We start from the raw sequence: 20,995 nt of genomic DNA, 5'->3' as shown, positions 1-20,995 counted from the left end.
TTGAAAGGTGCAGATGTACAAACTGCAGTGGAGTAAAAAGGACACTCTTGATATTATTTGCCTCTGAGATGTATTGAAAATTGGAAATACTCCACCTCTCCAGTAAAGTAAACCCTTATAAATGTACTTTAGTATATGTATTAGTTTCTTTCTACGACTGGGGGATGTCACATGACCCTATTGGAGACCCGGATGCGGCATCACGCGACGTCGGTGTATATTATTTCTCCATCCTATCGCGAGAGATGATTAAAGGAGTGCATAGATTTCCATCATGGCAGGCAGCAAGTTGGTTCTTGAGGGCAGAATAAGTATAAAGAGCTTCTTGTTGGGACTCAGCGTGCTCCTCATCCCCGCCACCAGACTGTGCTTTGGCCACATCGACTGGGTGTTCGATCATCTGACCGAAACGCCTGGTAAAATAGCCATTTGTGTCCACATAGCTGTCATCAACGGCCTCCTGCTGCTCTTATACAGAGGACCCCTGTACCAGGTGAGACCTAGAAGTGCTTCTACTGTCACCCAAAGCTTATTTATTATGTAATAATGTCTATACTTTCTAATGCTGTCCGGCTCTATTCATGAAGATGATGCATCTGTTCATGTCGTCATTTTTATCTGACAGCTCATACAGTACAGGTTGCTAATGCAGCTAATCAATCTATTAGGGCTGAGCAGCTGCTCTCTGTGCATGGATTCTAATCTGCAGTAGTTTTCTTGTTTACTTAAATTACAGTTGCTATACCAGTGTAGAAATTCTCTTATGCTCACAGTCACAATGCAGAATCATATTATTGGATTGTAATTGTAATGCATTATGTGTTCATTGCTAAAATGTTGCAGGTGAGGAGGTGGGATACTGGGATTGACTTTATGCATCTGCTTTTTATCTGAGGTGGAGTGGAAGCATTTAAAAACATCTGATACTTAAGTAAAGTAAAGGTAGTACTTTAGGAGTGACTTATACAGTACTTAGTTACTCTCATATTATTTGCTGTATAGTAACTTGAGTTGTGTGAGAGAAGAAGTCATTAAATGCTTCCCTGCTGATGGCATGAAATAAATACATTGGAAAAGAATAAAGATGGCGGTACATATTGATTGAATTGTCTTGAACTTGACAATATGGAGAAAATCAATATGATGATTGTATTGGTTAACCCGGCCCTGCTTTAGTTAAGCTCATTAGGTGGCTTGAGTAGGACAGAAACTGTCCGACCCAGCTCAGGATAGACCACTAAGCCAGGGCAAGCTTTTCGTGGCCGTATTGCTCACAAAGTGGACAGGCTTAATGCTACCTTACCTATTGAACCTTTAGCTTTACATTCCACTTCATGTAATTCAATGTGGCCTAGCAATCAAATGAGCAATGTTTTGCTGCGATTTGTCCTTATAGGTTGCTGTACGGGCCTGCTTCCTGGGTGTTACCTTTGGGTGTGGCTTAATTATAAGCTTTTCACAAAACACGTGGACCCATTTTGGCTGGTATGTAATATTTCAGTGAGATGGTTGACGATTGAGCTATTCACAGTGGTGAAAGTGGATATTTTCCCACCACACTGCCTCTCACCTCCATCCTCTTAAACGTTTGATTGTTCTTAGCATTTCGCATCATAATACTTATTCCATACATTAGTCTGTTCTTAACACGTTTCCTGAAGTTGGGGGCATTGATTTGTTTGACATAACAAATGGTCGGAGATAATATTTAGTAATGCAGTATTCAGGTTGTATGGGGAGGGAGTACCGGACCATACTGATGTACTTTAATCTGGCTTCATCAAAGTGTTTGAGTCAGAACACTCAATATGAGGACGAACACCACAGCCTTGGTATGTAGTATTGTGCCTATGTCATTATAGGCGAAAATGCCAATACTTTATGCCAATTAGGCCAAGATTGGAAAACAAAAAATATGAACATGGCTTAATGGGCTTAATTTTTGTCTTTTGTGAAATATGACTTTACGATAATATGTGATGTAACACTGGTTGCACTTATCATGTTGAAGCTTAATGTCAGTAACTAAACTGTGCATTCTTAACCGCTGCAGGTACATGTGTTCGTTGTCGTTCTTCCACTACTCGGAGTACCTGGTGACGGCCGTCATCAACCCTCGCAGCCTGTCTCTGGACTCCTTCCTGCTCAACCACAGTGTGGAGTACACGCTGGCCGCCGTGTCGTCATGGGTGGAGTTTACCATTGAGAAGCTCACAGTGCCAGGTAAATGCTTTAGCAAATGTAGCACTAATGGTGTATGTTTGTTACAGTATGGTCAATGTGGAGAAGTGTTCATCAAGTTCAGCAACTCCCATTAAGCTGAACTTGTGGATCTGCTGTTTGCTTTACTTACACGATCAGACTTGACCCATTTAAGATTGAGGCCGATTCTAAAAATGCCTTCTAAATCCTGACCTAAGTTTTCTGAGGTCAGAAAACGGCAGTGGAATTCTTGGTAATGTCGTTTTTAAGGCTGGCTAGACAAAACAGGAAGTATCTTGAACATTGAAATTTGACTACATTTCCCAGTGGAACATCCGATATTTTAGTTTTCATAATAATAATAAAAAAGGGAATGTGTGCATAATGATGATGATGGTGGCGCAAATCCCAGTGGGAGATTATACTTTCAAAACTAACTATATTTATTAAAAAAAGTTATGTTGCTATAAACTGTACATGGCAACCCCAAAAGGGGTTCCCGTGGTTAAATGAACACTCAGGAGTGTAGTCTAGTATGACAGCTTGGAACCACACATGTTTTTGAGTGGTTGAAATGGATTCGATCAGTGTCATCTGTCGCTCCCCCTCCACAGAGCTGAAGCACCTCAACTGGCTCAGTGTGGTGGGTCTGCTGATGGTCGTGTACGGAGACTTTCTGCGCAAGGCTGCCATGCTGACAGCCGGCTCCAACTTTAACCACATCGTCCAGAACGAGAAGGCAAATAGCCACATCCTGGTCACCACCGGCGTCTACGCCTACTTCAGACACCCGTCCTATGTGGGCTGGTTCCACTGGAGCATAGGAACACAGGTCAGTCACACGGAACACAAAGTTTTGATCGCTACAGCCGCCGGGAACGGGATGATAAAATGAGAGAGAGATATTTAGTAACGCATCCATATCGACAAAATTAAAACGAGATGTTAAAAGGCTGAGCAATGTGCTGCTTCAGTGTCGTACTTGTTTTGCAAAGTATGCAAAAGTACCTTTAAAGCTGCTATATGTACGGATCAAAGCCGTAAGCGTAACTTGGATCTCCTGTGCGAGAGACCACGTTTCTACTACTCAGACCTATTGTCCTTATGAGCTACTACCCTGCTCTCACGTTATATCCGTGTGAATTTGATGAATGGAAGTAGGGAGACCACCTCCAACCACTACTTATGGTTATTATATTGTTCTTACTATTAACATACTCTAGCATACGGATAGTGGAGGAGCGTTTGGATATCATGTCCTTGGCGTTTATTGTCACTTGCAACGTTTGACCTGTTGCTGTGTTCAACCTTCTGTGTTATTAGCACAATTGGCTTAGCTGAAACAACGTTAAACATCCATCTGTAAATGTCGGACACATCCAGGAGGATCAAGGATGAAATTGATGCCCAGGCGATGCCTGGGCCTGGGCACCCGACTGGTAATCCAGTCGCAGTGTGCCGCGGGTTCAACTCCCGAGCCCGACACAGCCTTTACTGCATGTCTTCCCCCATCTCTCTCCCGTTTCCTGTCAGCCTACTGCAAAAAAATATCTTAAAAAAAAGGATGAAATTGATGAGCAGCGCTCCTCTCCAAAAGTTTAACTATTTTCAGCTTGAAGCGCTCAGTTCTCCACAAAAGAAAAACTGTATGACGAGAGCACTGAGGCGTCATGCTGGGAAGAGGATTGCTCCAGTGTGTCTTTACCATTATAGAAATGCTCTGAGTGACATGGCCCATAATTCATTAAAATAAGTTATTTATTTGATTGCAGCTTTAACCTTATACAGTATGAGCACAAATATTAAATAATGTATTATAATTCACTGACCTGGTGCTTGTCAACGTTCCAGGTGATGTTGTGCAACCCTGTGTGCATAATTGGCTACACTCTAGCCAGCTGGCGCTTCTTCCGTGAGCGCATAGAGGAGGAGGAGCTCTTTCTCATCCATTTCTTTGGCGAGGACTATGTGGAGTACAAGAAGAAGGTGTCCACAGGGCTGCCTTTCATTTCAGGCATCCGTGTCAACTAGGCACTTGGGAGACATGCGCCGGACATACACACTTGGCTGAATGGCACTAAGAAGGGGCGGCTGCACTGACCGGCGTGTGGCTTTCGCCATGGGAGCTGCACCCCCAAGGGGAGGACCCTGGAGCTGGCAAAGACCCAGAAAAGCTCATAGCCGCCCCTTCCCTGCCCAGACAACTCTGATAGTGGACAGTAGCTGGGTTCCTTATTCCTCTACCAACCTCTTAAGTCTAAACCGACAAAAACAAGTCATTTAGAAAGACATGACAACCTCCAGTACAGTACCTGTGTATTCACTTCCACATATTCTGTCTGTTTTTAGGTTGATTTGCTTTAAAACCCCCATCGGGACACTTCAAAATGTTACTCGGCAGACCTATCACCGGAATAGCTGGTATCTTCGCTTGTTGGCAAGATTTGGTTCTATTGACTTGACACAGCTTGAATTTGAATGGCTACTGCCTCCTTACATGTTGTATTATTGTATTTTCAATTTCATATAAAATCCACGCACTGAACTGAATGTGACTTGACCTCCTACGTCTGCGTCTCACTTAGGACTTAGGAGCACATGTATTACTATGGTAGTAAAGTGGATTTTGGTACATTTTGGAGTTGAAACCAACGGGGAACCATGCTTATTCTAGTGTGGTGCTCTGCGCCTTTAACACTATCCTACGTGTTTCAACATACCACATTGTCCGCATAATTCTCAATTTCCGGTTCACAAACTCCCCCACTATCTATTCAACTAAAGCCAGATGTACAGTATATTTAGTTGCTCGCCAGTGTAGTGCATTAAAAATAGCAAATCTGCATGCTCACACGCGTTACTTGCAGTGCGTTGTTTGCTTGTAGATCGGCTATTACACAAGGCAATGTGAAACTGATGGCCACACCAACCATTATCCCCAAATGGCACCTGCAACTGTCAACAGTCCAGACCGCTGCAACAGTCTCTTAATGGTTTTGTTGCAAGGAGTTGCGTTAGTGTGGACTGGCCGTGTAAATCGGGTATAACAGTTTCTATTAAAAGGTTTCGAGATTGTGTATTAAAAGGGGTACAATTGGACAATCAGTTCATGGTTGTGATTATGATGATGATCAGAAAATAAAAATATCCAATTTAGGTTGCCTTTACATGTACACACAGTATTAATGGAACATTTAAAGGTTAACCGTTGTACACAAAATTAATAATACAATGACTCAAATAATAATAATAATAAATAATATTTTTTTATAAAAAGGCTTGATTTAACAATATTATTTGCAATAGTTCTAATATGGGAACCGCTTTAAGATGCAGATGTTCTGCACCGCTAGTAGTGACATCTGGACTGCCTTTACTACAGTATGTCCAGGGCTGCGATACTTTATCCTGTGGGATATATCCAATATATGTATCAAATATCCAACAATATTACTGGCTGCCACAGAATCTAAAATGTCAAATCAATCAAATCAAATTAAGAGGCGACGCGATCATAATCGTAAAATATGTATAAACCCGGTAAGTTTCATTGCGTTTAATGCCTTGTCTTTTAAAATAAACAAAAGGGTTTTGGTCTGAGACGTCCACACGGCAGTGGAAAACATTTAACCAAAGACGGATGACTGCTTGATGCTGTTCACCTCGTATCCTCTGTCTGTAAGGTCTGGAGGTCAGTTGTGCTACATTTATAATACGGTTGCTGTGTCCAAGGCTTGTGATGTGCTCTGCAACATTAACTTGTATAAATATGACCACACGCTATATTTAACCGCATTTAACCACTCAACACTCCCAAGTGTTAACGTTTACAAAAACAAATGCCCATCCCTAACAGGTTTCTATCTTTGTTGCTCTTCTACCTAGTGACGTTGTAATTTAAAATCCTCTGTATTAACTTATCCATTTGTAACTCTTGAGTGTACAAATGTAACCATTACAGTCGTGAAGTAACCAAATAATTAACAGTCAGGATATCATGAGTAGAGTCCTTAGCTCCTTACAATAACATTAGGGTGTTGGTGGCAAGCCAAGGTGATTATTCCCGATAATGTTGTTCTTTCTTCATCATCAGACAAGCTGGGTTTTGTCTTGCGAAACTGTCACAATGAGACCCTGGCCTCTCTTCCTACTGTAGTTACGAAATGAGACCCTGGCCTCTCTTCCTACTGTAGTTACTAAATGAGGCCCTGGCCTCTCTTCCTACTGTAGTTACTAAATGAGACCCTGGCCTCTCTTCCTACTGTAGTTACTAAATGAGACCCTGGCCTCTCTTCCTACTGTAGTTACTAAATGAGACCCTGGCCTCTCTTCCTACTGTAGTTACTAAATGAGACCCTGGCCTCTCTTCCTACTGTAGTTACTAAATGAGACCCTGGCCTCTCTTTCCTACTGTAGTTACTAGTTTCTAAATCACGGCAAAAGAAAAATAATAGGCCCGAGTTGCATTTCTCATGTTGTCATGTCATTTTGTCTGTGTTGGTTTAAATCTTCTGCTCCTCTTTCACACTCCCTCACTATTCTTAAACTGACCAAAAGATGCAGACGTAGGGATGGAGGTGTCCAGAGTAGAGCGTCCCCCTGCTGCTCTACTGTGACCCCTCACCACCTTATTTTGTGTGTGTGTGTGTGTGTGTGTGTGTGTGTGTGTGTGTGTGTTTTAGGTAGCCAATAAAGATGGGAGCAATGATGGGTCTCTAGGTACACATCATATTGATCCAAGCATCTTAATGCAGGACGGTTGAGTGTACTGGGGCCCAACGGGGGGTTATTTATTATATTTCTTACACTGACCTGTATTTGTAGCACACATGTATTTGTGGAGAGCACTGTATAAAACGCCTGGTTTATAATTAAGGTCCTTGCATCATGTGCCGAAAATAACCGATCTTGCTTGTGAGCTTGCAGATTGACTATTTTGGCATGTGATGCTGTTGTATGACGGAGGTTAAATGACGCATTAGGCTTAGACACAGGACCAATTTGAGTTATTATACGGGTGGTTGAGAGACACGAGTGGACTGCTGTTCCCAGCATTATACACACAAATATGTTGCACTGTTTCATAAAACCTTATTGCATTTAAAAGTATTTATCACAGAGACTGAAGAAGTGACAGTGACCCTGGGGAATTCATTCACAAGACGCACTTGTCTAGAACAGACTTGAAATAAAACATTTCTTGTAAACACCTGATTCTCAACCTTTTTCATTTCAAAGACCCCCAGTTTTGATATTGTGTGTATGTGTATATGTAATACTGTACATACAGCAAAACAAGTCACTATGCTTTACTGTAGCGAAAGACTGGTCCAAATAATGTTCTTGTTTTTTACCTAAAATGTCAGTTTCAGAACATCTGATTTAGAGAAAAGGTTACACTTGACAAACAAATACACAATCTCAAAATAGCCATACAGACTGCATACATTGCTAGATTACTCACAATGAATTGTATAGTATTGATTTTGATAGTAAATCTATACTTCCTGAAAATGTTTCAGCTGTGGCCAAACCATTTGTGCTCTAAAGGATATTTCATCAATTCGATTCTAAAACAATGTTTTATTTTAATAATTTGTTTGCATTTGTTCACCATCTGTATGGTGGACTAAATATCAGTATACACTATTGAAAAACAAGTGGACTGGTTGGGACTATTTAAATATCTTTTCTACACTGGGACATGAGTTGGTGAAAGGAAGGTGTGAATTATCTTAGCAACTCAAGCCATGGTGCTGTCTTCATAGATCCTCAGCATAGCCTCCGTGCGGTCATCTTTCAGTTCTTTTGGCTCCTTTAGTCTGCAAACAAGCAGGGGAATAGACACAAAATAATGAAATTATTTAATATAATGAATTTGTGAATCATTTGAAAATACAAAGAAAGAAATGTGTTGCTGGGGATGCTGTGGGTGCTGGTGGCGTGTTTCCTCCTCTGCGTCATCAGTGCCCATACCCGAGGCGGGGTTGGCGAAAGGGCCTTTCTGTGTGGAGTTTGCATGTTCGTGTCCCCTAGGGTAGGTGTACCCTCACAAAAAACATGCAGTAATCCTGGTCTCTAAACTGCCTCCCCCTGGCCAGCCGGGGCGCCTGATGGAGGGGAAAGGAACTGGTTGGAATAAAGTGTTCCTTCCACGCGCTACGTCCAACCAGGGAAACTCCTCCCTGTCAGGTATAAAGGAGCAACTTGGACACTCAGGCATGAAGGAAGCATGAGTTCAAGTCCGTTGCTCTCCCCATGTCCCCCATATATGGGGACTAGGCTGGTGGAGGGTGTGTAGACTGTAGAGCCCAGGATAACATTAGATAATTGACACAGGGGTGAAAAATGGGTTACAAAATTGTGGGATGAAAATGATAGTGTAAAAAAAGAAATGTGTTGCTGGAGCTCGGAAGTAGACTCTACCATCTAGCACGGGCGCGCTAGATGGTAGAAGCATGTGCAGTAGAATTATTTGGCCACCAGGCTTCTGTGGCTTCAATAAGTGTTTCTGGGGGCTCGGTTCAAATCCCAGGCAGGACATAAACTTGGTTAACATGAGATGCTTACTTGCTTTATATGGATTCAAAATTGACTCAAGATCTGCCTTGTGTCTTTCCGTCTGTCTCTCTTCTAATGTCTTAATATAATCTAAAAGCATTGCTTGGATCTCAAAGTTGTGAGGCATGCGATAGTAGAACTTGTACCTCCCAGTGACTTTCATTCCATAGCATTCAAAACATTTAATCATATCGTTTTTTTCTACAATACACATATAAATAGCTGCAAAACATGTGTTAGAATGAGAATAATACAGTCACTTGAAAGCCATTGCATTATGTTTCGAAGTTAGATGGGGAATATTCCCAAGTCCCAATACCTTGGCTCAAGGCGTTCCTTCACCTTGGCAATGGATTGGATGTAGGGTCCAATCTGTTTGGCAATAGTGGTCAGGTATCTGTTCTCGTGCTTTAACTGCAACAGGTCATGTAGCTGTGCTGTTAAGAGATGAGCATGTGTTGAATATAAATGATGTATAAGCAATAACTTGTATACACCAGTAATACCCTGTGTTCATTTATCCATTTGTAATTCACAGGTCCATTTGGTTACATTTAGTTAAAGGTCATATTGATAACATTTATTTTAGAGCATTTACATAAAACATAATGGGTTAAAAATCAATTATATAATATCGCTTTTCCCAAAACATAATTGATTGTGAAATAAAAATATATTTTCTGAGAAAACTGTAAGCTTTGGCCTCAAAGTTGACTAGCAGAATGCAAGCCAGTACCTTCATAAATTTCCTGCTCATTGGCAACCCTCTGAAAGGCCTCCTCCCAAACCTGATTAAAGGATGACAGAGGGGAACAGTTGATCTCACCGTAAAATGAACTAATGCCAGAAGGGAAGCATCTTCTCCTCCTCCACTCACCTCCTCAAACATGGCCCTCATCAGCTCCACGGAGGAGTACTGGGAGGAGATGTGTTTATCCATCTGCAGAGAGTGCTCCATGATCTCTGCCATTACATCAGACTTTATGAGGGAGTGGTGCTTGGTCAGATCACGGTGGATCTCCTGCACTCGTTCCTTTAGCTGCTGGAGGGACAACTGCAGTGCCTGGTCCGATGGACATACAAGAAAAAAAAGTTTCATAATGTTCAGATCTAAACCATGATGCACCCACAGAATGTTGCTAGACAGTGACAGCACAGCATGCATGAATAATTAGCACCTTGTAGCTGTTCTCATAGTTGCGGCAGTGATTGGCGAATGGGGTCTCGCCGACTTCGGCCAGGAGGACCTTGGTACTGATGTAACGGTGGGAGGTGGGTTTCCTCACCCCAGACGATGCCAGGGACAGTTCACTGCCAACAGGGGAGTGGCATGGTCCTGACAGTAATGGCTGGAGACTGAGAGAAACAGGAACATTTATTTATTTAATATTTTTTCATTCTTAATTTGATTGATTTTGATGATATATGGTGGTCTGTCTACCAATTAAGGCACTACATCATCATATAGGCTACAAACACAATTTGATTGTGTAATGTATGCGTACGGTATATTGTGATTCGGATGGCATATGCATATTCGGGGCTTTATTATTAATTGGCTCTATGCCATATTGTACTTAACACCTTCATTATCAGAACTCACAGCCCATTGACGTTGCCCATACTTAATCCAGAGGCACTGCCAGCTATGGACACGGAGCGTCTCTGACCAAGCAGCAACAAGGACTCCAGGCAACGAGCGAACTCTGCCCGATACTCTGTGTTTACCTGAAAAGATAGTCATACAATAGACGCTAAATCAACAACAGACATTGCGACTGCACCAAGTAATGCTAGACTAACAAAAGCTATACCTCAGATAACTTTTAATACATTTATTTTCCAATTTTGCTGATAGAAATAATTGTTCTAATTTTGGCTAGCACCCAGTCATGAAAACACAGGACTGTGGTCCTGTTACCATTCAATTACAGTGTAACCATGCCCCAGTTAGTGAGCTGCTCACTCATTCAATCCATGGTTTCTAATGAGTCCAGACCTGTATCTTATGTTATGACAACTTATGAGCAAGATTGCCAGTGGCCACACGAGACCAGGTCTGTGGTTCTGTCTATGTGTGTGTGTGTGTGTGTGTGTGTGTGTGTGTGTGTGTGTGTGTGTGTGTGTGTGTGTGTGTGTGTCTGTGTGGCCTGAGCTAATCAGATGGCTAATCCCAAATTAAATCCTCCATTGTTTTATAGACTACTTTTGAAAATATTTAATTATAAACTTAATTCATTAAGTGGGCTCATATAGGGCTGAAACCTTGCCCAAATTTGGAGTCATCATAGGTCATAGGTCACTGGCGTCACAGGCTGGCCACATGAAGTCCGAGATCCTAATTTGAGCCACGCCATTTGATATGATTCCTCTATTGCCCCACTTGATAACCTCAAGGATATTTCCTCACAAAGTCACAAGTTCAGAGATCCTGTCTTTTAAATACCTTGCTGCTCTGCGCCGGCCTCAGTCTGTGGGGCAGCTTGACTATCTTCTTCAGCCGCTCCATCAGTTGCTGTGTGAGGAACACATCGGTTTACTCAGTGCACGTCATCTTCGTCACAGCTGTACAAGTGCACCGCCGCTTATTAGACTTACGTAGCCCATATCCAGAAACTCAAACTTGTTCGCTGAATTCTGAAAAGCGGAACACGTGACCAGGTGAACCTGGAAAGAGGAGAGCATTGTGAGTCAGGATGTGAAGGTTCCTCTGGTTGCCTCCCTGGTGGCTATAGGCCCAATAATATTCTGTATTTGCAACAATATCATTTTTCATTGTTGACATTTCACTTTCCTATTGAAAAGAGAAATAAGTTCTAAAATGTCATTATGGGAATTCTTTGACAAAAAAAGCATTTAATTTGATTTCAGTTGGAGCTGTGTCACTCATTGATAAGTTGTCTGTTGAAAAACAGTTCATAGGTGTATACTGACATACACTGTACATCTGAGCTAAAAGTGCTGCTATTTCCATTTACTTTGGTGTTGCTTTAATGGTTTGATTTCTGAAAAACCTTAAATAATAATGGCAATGGATTTTATTGATAATGCACTTTACATTTGGGTAAATCTAAGTGCTAAATGCTTGAATGATTATTCATTTTACTTAAGCACTGACTATACAAATTGATCAAATCCATGGTGTTAATTTAAATCTGATCAGGGTTAAATTTGGTGCATTAGGGCCAGTAGGGTATTAACACTAGAGGAGGACTTTACCTGCAGAGTTGGCAGCAGAGCAGCGAGGTGAGACAGCTGCTCTTTAAAAGCTCTCTCTTTCTCTTCATGTTGGCTACAAAACAGTAGTGTTACGTTAGTGTGGGTGGGTGGTCGATGAGTGTAATAGTCAATATAGCATACACAAATATTTCAAACAATCAGGGATCCATCTATGGATTCGCAGCAACACTTTAACCCTGAGTTGTGATTCATTGAGCCTAAAATGAGTGCTGGAAATCACCATCCATCTGACCTTCGAGCTGTTTTCAGCAGGATCTTCTTCCTCTCAGCCAGTTTCTCCTGAAAGGGTGAATAAGGTTTTTGTCAATATACTGTTGTTCTCAACCAAAAAAATCATTCATCATCATTCATGTTGTGACACTGCCCTCTCATACTACTGCATGAGAGGGCAGTGTTTGCCATGTTTATAATCTACTGTTTTTTCACCTGAAGAAGTGGAAAACAAATCAGCCTAGCTTTTAAGGCAAATCTTTTTCCTTCTTTTGTATACAGTCTTTGAGAATTATGTTCATGCATGCTGTTATTTCAGTGCTTTCTTTAGCAGACTATCTTCATACATATTACTCCAGCTGTTTAATGCACTTAGTTCAATCACATTATGTTTTAAATTAAATTAATAGTATTTGAGCTCACCTGGAGATTATTGAACAACGTGCCGATGGCACTCTCCTCATCCTCAACGTTGGTTCTCACCTCGCAGATCATGGCCTTGAGCAGGACGATGGCTTCCCGGGCTGATGTCTGGAGCTCCTTGACTGCCTGATCAGATTATGTGTGATAGGCATGTGCTATTATAAAATGATTAAGTATGGTAATAAGTTAACTGCTGGTATAAACAAACACAGAACAGTAAAATCCCCTGAGTTACGTTTGTAACTGTGTGAGTGTATAGAATAAATGTCTATTTGATGGTGTTACGGCCCTAGGTGGCCTCATATGGTGTGTTAACCCTCTTGACTGATTCCTGTGTTTTCTGTGCCCTATATGGTGATTGGGGGGTGGAGTCGAGTGGAGATTGGAGGAGTGGCTTGGTGTTTGGAGACACACCTGGGCCTCATCTCCTAATCAGCCAGTCATTATAAAAACCTGTGATGAACACCACTTCTGCTCATTTGCCATCCATCCTTCACCTCTATGTGCTGAACCCTGTGTTTGTAGCTAGTATTTCAACCCTGTGTTCCAAGTCTGTAGGCTGTGTGCCAAACCTTATGCTGCTGAGTGCTTCATTACATGTAATCATTAAATAACACTCAGAAGTTTGAATGGCATAGAAAATCGCAATGGGAGAACGCAAACCCATGTTTGCAGAAGGTCAAAATAGCAAAAGGGTGTTCTGTGTAGCAGACACTTGCCATTTGAATAATTATGTCGCTGCAAAGTGGCATTTTGTGTTGAATTTGGAGTAACAACTCATAATATAAGTTGTGTTGAGTTATTTACGTAGATCTTTTATGGTTTGTGATGACAGTTGACACTGATTTTTGGCAATAAACTGACAGATTTGCAGTGGGGTTGAATAATTTAGAGCGCAACCGTACATACATACATGTATACATAATAAAGAATAGTGACTGTAACATAATTGGGCTCTCCCAAGAGATGGAGCTCTCTAATAATCAGCTGTATAAATAAATCATGAATAAATCCTGTACTATAATAGCCAAGAAAATCGCCTAAGCCTTACAATGACGGCTTGGTCCAGTTTCTCATAACCTTGCATATAGGCTGTTTCGATATCAATGCAGTGCGCTCTGTCCTCCCTGAGAGAAACAAACACTTATTAAATAGCCTAATCATGAATCTTATTTGATTCAAAATGTAACATATGGAACTATACCGCACCTTATTTCAGTAGGATTTGCATGACACTGCACACAAACTCACACTTGCATGTCTCTGAAACAGTTGATGCACAGCATTGACTTCTTCTCTGTGGAAAACATGATGTACAGCTCCTGGTGGAGGGCTGAGGAATCAGAGAGAAAACACAACCTTATACTCAGACTCTGATTATTGTACATACCCACAAACACATTGTGCATAATTGAGGGACACATATCAGCCCCCTGTGGAAGACAAATTTCTTACACATTAGTTTAAATTCTAAACTAATGCTCAATGCGTAGTCTATGTAGGAGTGTTGGTAGGACTGGCCCCATGAAGTGAACGCAGTTTGCGTAACTCTGTCTATATCTAAGGCTCTGCGCTAGACTAATTCAAACCCAATTAAGTTCTCTAGTTAGTGGAGTGTTGGACTCGGGTTCGAGAACACTGCAAAGGAAGAGCTGCAACTTACAGACTGAACCAAAAACACGTGGCAGGCAACAGACCTTGTGCGGCTGGGCTTAGCGTCTGTCTGTCTGTTGGTCTAATCTAAGTAGTAATAGAGCTTGCTAGAGTTATTTACACTACTGCACAGGAAAAACAGAAATGCTCAGGAGGCAGATATCTGCTTTATTTTTTACTCATTTTCAGAGCTTCTGACATAGGCCTACAGATTATCTTGATATACTATAATGTGTTGCCTCCAATACTGTACAGTAAAATCATCATTGTCAATGAATCTCTTGAGTTAAATTCGCAGGATTTGACACTCTTTATTTTACAGTGTACAATGGTTGTGCACTTGGAAATGTGAACCTACCACACTTCTTGTGGGTCTCCTTGGTCCGCTTGGCCAGTGAGACGATCTCGTGATGAGAGAACATCTTGGCACGGTGAGTGATCTCCCTGCAGGCGCCACACAGCGGCTGACTACAAGTGTTGCAATAATACATTGTATCCACATCCTACACACAGCACACACACACACACACACACACACATGCACGCACACACACACACACACACACACACACACACACACACACACACACACACACACACACACACACACACACACACACACACACACACACACACGTGTCAACTTTGAGGGACTCATGAAAATACTTCAGTAGCCAACTAGTCATGAGGAGTACTCACATTATACTTGAAAATAACAATAATAATGATAATCGATAGCTAAAATAGCTGACCCATGAGTGTTGTAAGCTTGTAGGTCGACTATGTTCACTATTTGTGCGCTTCCGTTTTGGAAAATGAACAGTCCAGAACTACTGCATTTTATAATCGATTGTAGGTGATGATTATTTGTCACACTCACACCTGCTTGTTGCATGGCAGATCACACTGAACACACCAGATCACACTGAACACACCTGCTTGTTGCACGGCAGATCACAGTTGGAACACTGAACGGCCTCCTCGCTGTCTGTGGTGTTGTCCACCAGGAACTTGAGAAGGCGGTCTTCAGGGGGTAACGCACTGAAGCCTTTTACTGTAGATGGTTGTCTGTTAGAAGAACAAATATGGATACATGACCACGCACACGTACCGTACACGCTCGCACGCAACCCATTATTTTCACCCATGAGTGTCAATTATCTAATGTAATCCTGGGCGCTACACTTCCTCTGCCAACCTGGGAGGGCAGCGGACTGACCTCATGCTTCCTTCTATGCATGAGGAGTCCAAGCTGCATCTTTTCACCTGACAGGGGAGAGTTTCCCCGGTTGGACGTAGCACGTGGAAGGATCACGTTATTGCGACCAGTTCCTTTCCCCTCCATCAGGCTCCAACAGGCTGGCCAGTAGTTTAGAGACCAGGATTACTGCATGTTTTTGTGAGGGTACCTACCCTAGGGGACACGAGGAGAACATGCAAACTCCACACAGAAAGGCCCTTTCGCCAGCCTCGGGTATGGGTATACTGATGACGCGGAGGAGAGAACACGCCCACAGCGTCCCCAGCGGGAATCGAAACCTTCCCATTCTGATTACAATAGCTACAACTATCAGATTGGTCGATACCAAGTGCCCATCCAATTAAACAAATAATAATAATAACCTAGGAAAATAATAATTCCACTAAGAGTTGTTAAAGTGTAGCCACAAGTTAGTAAAAATAAGAATAATGTTAATAGTTAACAGTAAGTGTATTAAACAGTAGTGCTGCTAGTGCAACATCAACTGAAAATTACAGGCATAGACTGGCACACTCGCGGGATACCATTACCAGCATTTTATGCAGTATCGGCAGCTTTTTCTATACTGGTATCGGTATAGGAGTAACACTAAACAGTACAGTATCATGATGATGACACAAAAACGTCATTGAGCGCCATTTTCATCCATTTTTCATCCAGAAAATCTTTCTCCTGTGGGCCTCTCAGTCGGCTGTATTCTCTTCATCGACTGCCAAGTGTTTGTTCTCCCCTCCCATTACCAAGTGTTTCCCAGGTCTCCATGGATAACCATGTCCACAAATAGCTGCACGCACAATCCATGGATTGATGTCAGCTAAATATAACAGCACATAATCTAACACATGCAGACATATTAGAGGCCAAAATCTCCTTCAAGTCAAAGATTATGGGGACATTAAAATATATTTGATTTGATTGAATACTTCATTCTTTTTTTAAGCACAGAAAGTACACTATGGCTTGTTTCCATTGGGGTCCTGTGTATTCAATTAATTGAAACACAGGACACACAGGGGCCAGTTCTGAATTGCAGCCACCTGTAAGTGCTCTATTAGAGCGGTTTTGAAGGAGAGAACAACAACTGGTTATTGTGCTTATTGTTTTATTATAGACTTGGGATTGCTGATAACACAAACACTGAGTGTGAGGTTCATACAATACAGCCCTCACTCTTACATAAGATAATGTGATGTAAACTACTACAGGCTGTAAACACTATGCACTCTGAAATAGTCACATCAACGGCCATGTAACCCTATAGGTATAGGGCCTCAAGTGCACCAATGCTCCAAGCCACACCAAACGTGACACAGACACTGTTCAGGGGTCTGGCATAAGAATAGTCACACCAGCAGTACAGTAGTGTTAGTGATTAACAATTCAAATGGCCATAACTCGGTGACCATTGTTCTGATCAGCACAATGTGTAGGACAAGATTTGAAGACAGAATGAAAATCTAGTAATCTCAAAGAAAGTAATAAGAAATAAGAAATAATTGCAGTGGAGTAAACCCTATTTGTCTCTGAAATGTTGAGTAGAAGTATAAAAAATGAGTAAGTAAAGGCAGCCTACCTCACAAGTGTACTCAAGTAAAGTACTTGCTGTACTTAGTTGCTTTCCACAATTGTCCAATGTCCATAAATACCATGCATGCTTTCAGCATCAAGAAAAGGTTATTCTTTTCACCAATGTTCTCAAGCTCACAACGCCACTACTATTTTCGTGCTACACCGTAGTAGGCCTACAACTAAGTATTCACTATAGTACTAGGGCTTAAGCGGTTAATACATCTATGGTTTTAGTGCTTACCCACAGAGTGGACAGGTGAGCCGACCATCCACAGCCCTGCCACGGAGACAGCTGGCACAGAAGGTGTGGTAGCAGTCCAGAAGACAAGGCTGCTCGTACTGTTCATGACACAACAGGCACACCAACGGGTGACAACTGGCACCGTCTGGATCGTACAGGTTTTCCAAAGGACAGAAGATTCCACCAGACATCTGGAAATGCTGTCATTCAGACGAGGAAATAATTTAAATTCAATACATTTGATACATGAAACATACAGCCATTTGGTATTAAAAAAAATGCAAAAAAACAATCTTCTCCCCTTAGTAAAACAAGATATCTCAGAATGAATTGTCCGTTATTCTCTTCCTTCGTCAAGAAGAATCGACTCACAAGACTGAGCTGCAGACATTGTTCTCCCTCGGCTGTCACACTAAACTGAATAGCCAAAGAGAATACAATAACTTAGACTCTGCCAAGTCCAAGACATCATGTGAATCATGAATAATGCAGATATATTTACCTCAGCTCTCCTGTTGCTACTCACTGTACTGTATGCCAGAGGGTCTCTGAGTTGACTGAGCCACGAGGATGCAGCTCTGGCCAAAGCCAAAGACAGTCAACTCTTTATTCTGGGTGTGTGTTTGTGCACGTGTGCTTGCGTGTTATGTGGCAATGGAACAATAAGCAGTGTAACCTGATGACAGGCAATCAGATGCCTCATAACTGACACTAAAGTGACCAAAATAGGCATTGCCTTCTTTGACCCCCTCCAATGTCTCTCTCTGTTGGTAATCTACATGTACTACAAGGTCTAACAAACCTTCTTATAAGAGTGTAGTAGACTAACTAGAAAGATGCGATTATCAGTAGTGCACAGCTCTCCACCAGGAGGCATGCACTAGCTTCCTGTCCTCCATCTTACTTGTGGTGGTGAGTGGTGCATATGATGGCACTGTTTTGGGGTTGTTGCATGGGGCAATTGTTGCCAGGTTTAATGATCCACATTGTCAGATTATAGCTACTGGTATATGAATATATATTCTGAATGAATTTAATACACAGGACCACAATGGCAACAAGCCCCTGGGGCTTTGAATGAATGCCACACCCCTGTCCAGTGACGTCACTATGACGCCATAGACGACATATAAGTGCGTGTGCATCACGCTCATTTGCACACCGTGGTGAAAACAGGGAAAGATGAACAATAGGGATGTGCGTGTGGTGAATGCAGTAACGCAGTCCAGATGGAGCAATGCGCTTAACACATGGAAAAAAGCATTTGACGGTAATGCTGTCTGGAAGGAGAAGGATGAGTTTTTAGATGTGGTTTACTGGTTTCGCCAAATCGTTGCAGTAATCCTTGGTGTGTTATGGGGTGTAGTACCACTGAAGGGATTCCAGGCAATAGCCAGTTTCTGCATCATCAACTCGGGCATCCTGTATGTATACTTCCGCAACTTTCAGAAGCACATTGACGAGGAGGAGTATGGCGGCCTATGGGAACTCACCAAAGAAGGCTTCATGACTTCCCTTGCGCTGTTTCTGCTGGTGTGGATCATCTTTTACACTGGTCTTCATTATGACTGAGTGCAAGCCACCGGTTACCGGTTATGAGAAGACACAAAGAGCTTAAGACTTTACGGTGTGATTCAATACTTCTGGGCCTTTCGGTCTACAGTGCATTGTGGGAATTTAGTAGTTTGAATTACAACATTTTGCAAGACCAATCATGCATATCCAATCCATCTATCAAACTATACCATTGGTTCTTGTGCCAGGGACTCCCATAAGAGACGATTTGCCAACATCTGTCAAAAATAGCCAAAAATAAAAGTTGCTTAAACTGTACCTCATTTTGTTGGGGCACCCCTGGAATCCCGTCAAGTATTCAGGGGTCCCTGGACCCCATTTTGAGAAGAGTTTTGGCGTGTGGTCTCTCATTCTCTTTATACACCAACACAGTTCTACCACACCAGTTTCTCAAATATTTTCATGTCAAGGACCCCCAAATTGATATGTATTTGGCTGACCCCCAGCTGTAAAGGTTTGGTGCCAGAACCCCTCATAAGCCGTTAGGTGTATATAAGTATTTTCAAAACTTTAAAAGTATAAAAAAATGTTTTGAAAATAGTCATTACAAGCTCATAACCCATTGCATTGAGTTGTGAACTTGTAAATCAGCTATTTTGGAATACCCGAAGGCTATAAATTCAAGTTAAAGTGGTTAAAGTGTTCCTCATTTTGCTGGGGATCTGGAACCCCATCAAGCTCCACAGACCCCACTTTGAGAACCTCTCTGTTCCACACTAACGCATCATGAAGACGTTTGTTGATGTCATCCATGATGATCCACCTCCAATTCATCTGAATGTTGTCAACTTGTCAACCAGGGAAGTTAATTTAGCCTTCAGCCAATGATATTATAGCCTTCAACACATATACTGCAAGTTACAAACGCAACCAAGCGGTGGCAACCAAATTAATTGCTATTGTGGTGTACTGTCCTTCATATTTTTTTCCCTGGCTGGCGTCCCTCCCAATTTCTATTGGGAGGCGCTTGGGCTACAACCTTGCCCAAATTTGGTCCTAAGTCTCCGAAGTACCTCCACTATTTATTTTTTTGAGCGGCACTCACACGTGGCTTGTGCAGTGTGCCACCCCTGTGACATCATGTCAATGGCAACATTTACTATGATGTAGTGTCTATGACACTTGACAAGTAAGTTGACATCATCATCATACATGATCATAGGCGCTGCTCACTTCACACAAGTGTAATTTTTTTTTCTCAAATAAATATTTTTTCAGTTCTCAGTTTCCGAGAACAGAAAAAGGCGGGTCAGAGGCGCATGCTTCCCTGATTGGCCAACCTAAACCGTCTGCTTCATGAATCCATGAAGCAGACGGTTTAGGTTGGTGGAGCGGCAAAAACATAATGTTTGTGCCGCTCCACCAATCAGCCAGTATAAATCCTTGATTGCCAAACCCGGCCCATTGGCTTAATAATCGATTGGACAAACTTTGCTGAAAATGTGTGCGCCCCAGACGGGGTCATCCCTATATCTCCTCCAGGTGTTCTATGTTCCCCACTTGCCTTTATAGGGTTAGGTGAGGTTTATTGTTGTAAGCGGGGAAGTATTACTGTGTGGTTTTGTTAATTCGCCCCCTGTGACATCATCACACAGTCTGTGATGTCATGTACGTGGGTCAATACATCATCAGACATCATCATACTGTACTTAGTGAGCTATTCAAGCCCACACTGTTTCTTCAGTCTCGTCACACTTGCAATTTCCCAAAATGGAGAATTTTCTAGTATCGGGTGTTGTATAGGCCCTCCGGCATCGCACACGCACACGCACACGCACACGCACACACACACACACACACACACACACACACACACACACACACATGGTGTGTCTTGCAAAGCACTGTACATAGCTTTACCTGTAAAACAGTGGGTCTGAAGTGGGTTCCAGGCCAGCCAAGGCAAGGACCCGGCCTCATCCCTCAGCAGGGGCCAGGGTTCATTACATTGACATGGCTTGACTTGTCTTGAGGGTACCTGTAGGGCTCCTGGGGCCTGGGGGTCCTTGAAAGAATACTGGGATGGGGGGGGGCTTTCTTCTGCTCTGTAGTAGTAAATC

The 20,995-nt window shown here is 42.2% G+C and overlaps 2 protein-coding genes across 5 annotated transcripts; one reads left to right on the top strand and one right to left on the bottom strand.

Moving 5' to 3' along the window:
* The first annotated feature begins 268 nt into the window (after window positions 1-268).
* Window positions 269-6,428, top strand: icmt (isoprenylcysteine carboxyl methyltransferase). Its single transcript, XM_080763732.1, has 5 exons — window positions 269-493; window positions 1,397-1,485; window positions 2,054-2,223; window positions 2,817-3,034; window positions 4,054-6,428. Exons 1-5 carry the CDS (start codon window positions 275-277, stop codon window positions 4,231-4,233), a joined length of 876 nt encoding a protein of 291 aa, XP_080619858.1. The 5' UTR covers window positions 269-274; the 3' UTR covers window positions 4,234-6,428.
* Window positions 6,429-6,560: 132 nt separating this feature from the next.
* On the bottom strand, window positions 6,561-17,968 carry rnf207b (ring finger protein 207b). Of its 4 annotated transcripts, XM_080763729.1 has the most exons (18): window positions 17,863-17,931; window positions 17,733-17,777; window positions 17,361-17,560; window positions 15,225-15,357; window positions 14,648-14,792; window positions 13,888-13,969; window positions 13,688-13,763; window positions 12,637-12,762; window positions 12,236-12,282; window positions 11,983-12,055; window positions 11,362-11,430; window positions 11,210-11,278; window positions 10,367-10,491; window positions 9,942-10,119; window positions 9,641-9,826; window positions 9,500-9,551; window positions 9,083-9,200; window positions 6,566-8,024 (listed from the first exon to the last, which is right to left on the bottom strand). In XM_080763729.1, the coding sequence occupies exons 3-18, from the start codon at window positions 17,549-17,551 to the stop codon at window positions 7,946-7,948; spliced, it is 1,749 nt and encodes a 582-aa protein (XP_080619855.1). In that variant the 5' UTR covers window positions 17,552-17,560; window positions 17,733-17,777; window positions 17,863-17,931; the 3' UTR covers window positions 6,566-7,945. The 4 variants fall into 4 exon arrangements, with proteins under 4 accessions (XP_080619856.1, XP_080619857.1, XP_080619855.1 ...); XM_080763728.1 differs by lacking the exon at window positions 17,733-17,777 and having other exon boundaries at window positions 6,567-8,024; window positions 17,863-17,968; XM_080763730.1 differs by having other exon boundaries at window positions 6,561-8,024; window positions 9,106-9,200; window positions 17,361-17,897.
* Between the last annotated feature and the right edge of the window lie 3,027 nt (window positions 17,969-20,995).

This window comes from Protomyctophum bolini, assembly GCF_963924005.1.
Source record: "Protomyctophum bolini genome assembly, chromosome: 5".
NCBI lineage: Eukaryota > Metazoa > Chordata > Actinopteri > Myctophiformes > Myctophidae > Protomyctophum > Protomyctophum bolini.
This window is presented reverse-complemented; position numbering and strand designations above follow the sequence as displayed.

Coding starts and splice junctions, on each gene's coding strand:
- rnf207b (XM_080763728.1), bottom strand. CDS start 17,551: ATGTCTGGTGGAATCTTCTGTCCTTTGGAAAACCTGTACGATCCAGAC. Junction 11,279..11,361: donor AGTTTCTGGATATGGGCTAC/GTAAGTCTAATA, acceptor TTCCTCACACAG/CAACTGATGGAGCGGCTGAA. Junction 10,120..10,366: donor ATGGGCAACGTCAATGGGCT/GTGAGTTCTGAT, acceptor TGTTTCTCTCAG/TCTCCAGCCATTACTGTCAG.
- icmt (XM_080763732.1), top strand. CDS start 275: ATGGCAGGCAGCAAGTTGGTTCTTGAGGGCAGAATAAGTATAAAGAGC. Junction 494..1,396: donor ACAGAGGACCCCTGTACCAG/GTGAGACCTAGA, acceptor TTGTCCTTATAG/GTTGCTGTACGGGCCTGCTT. Junction 3,035..4,053: donor ACTGGAGCATAGGAACACAG/GTCAGTCACACG, acceptor TCAACGTTCCAG/GTGATGTTGTGCAACCCTGT.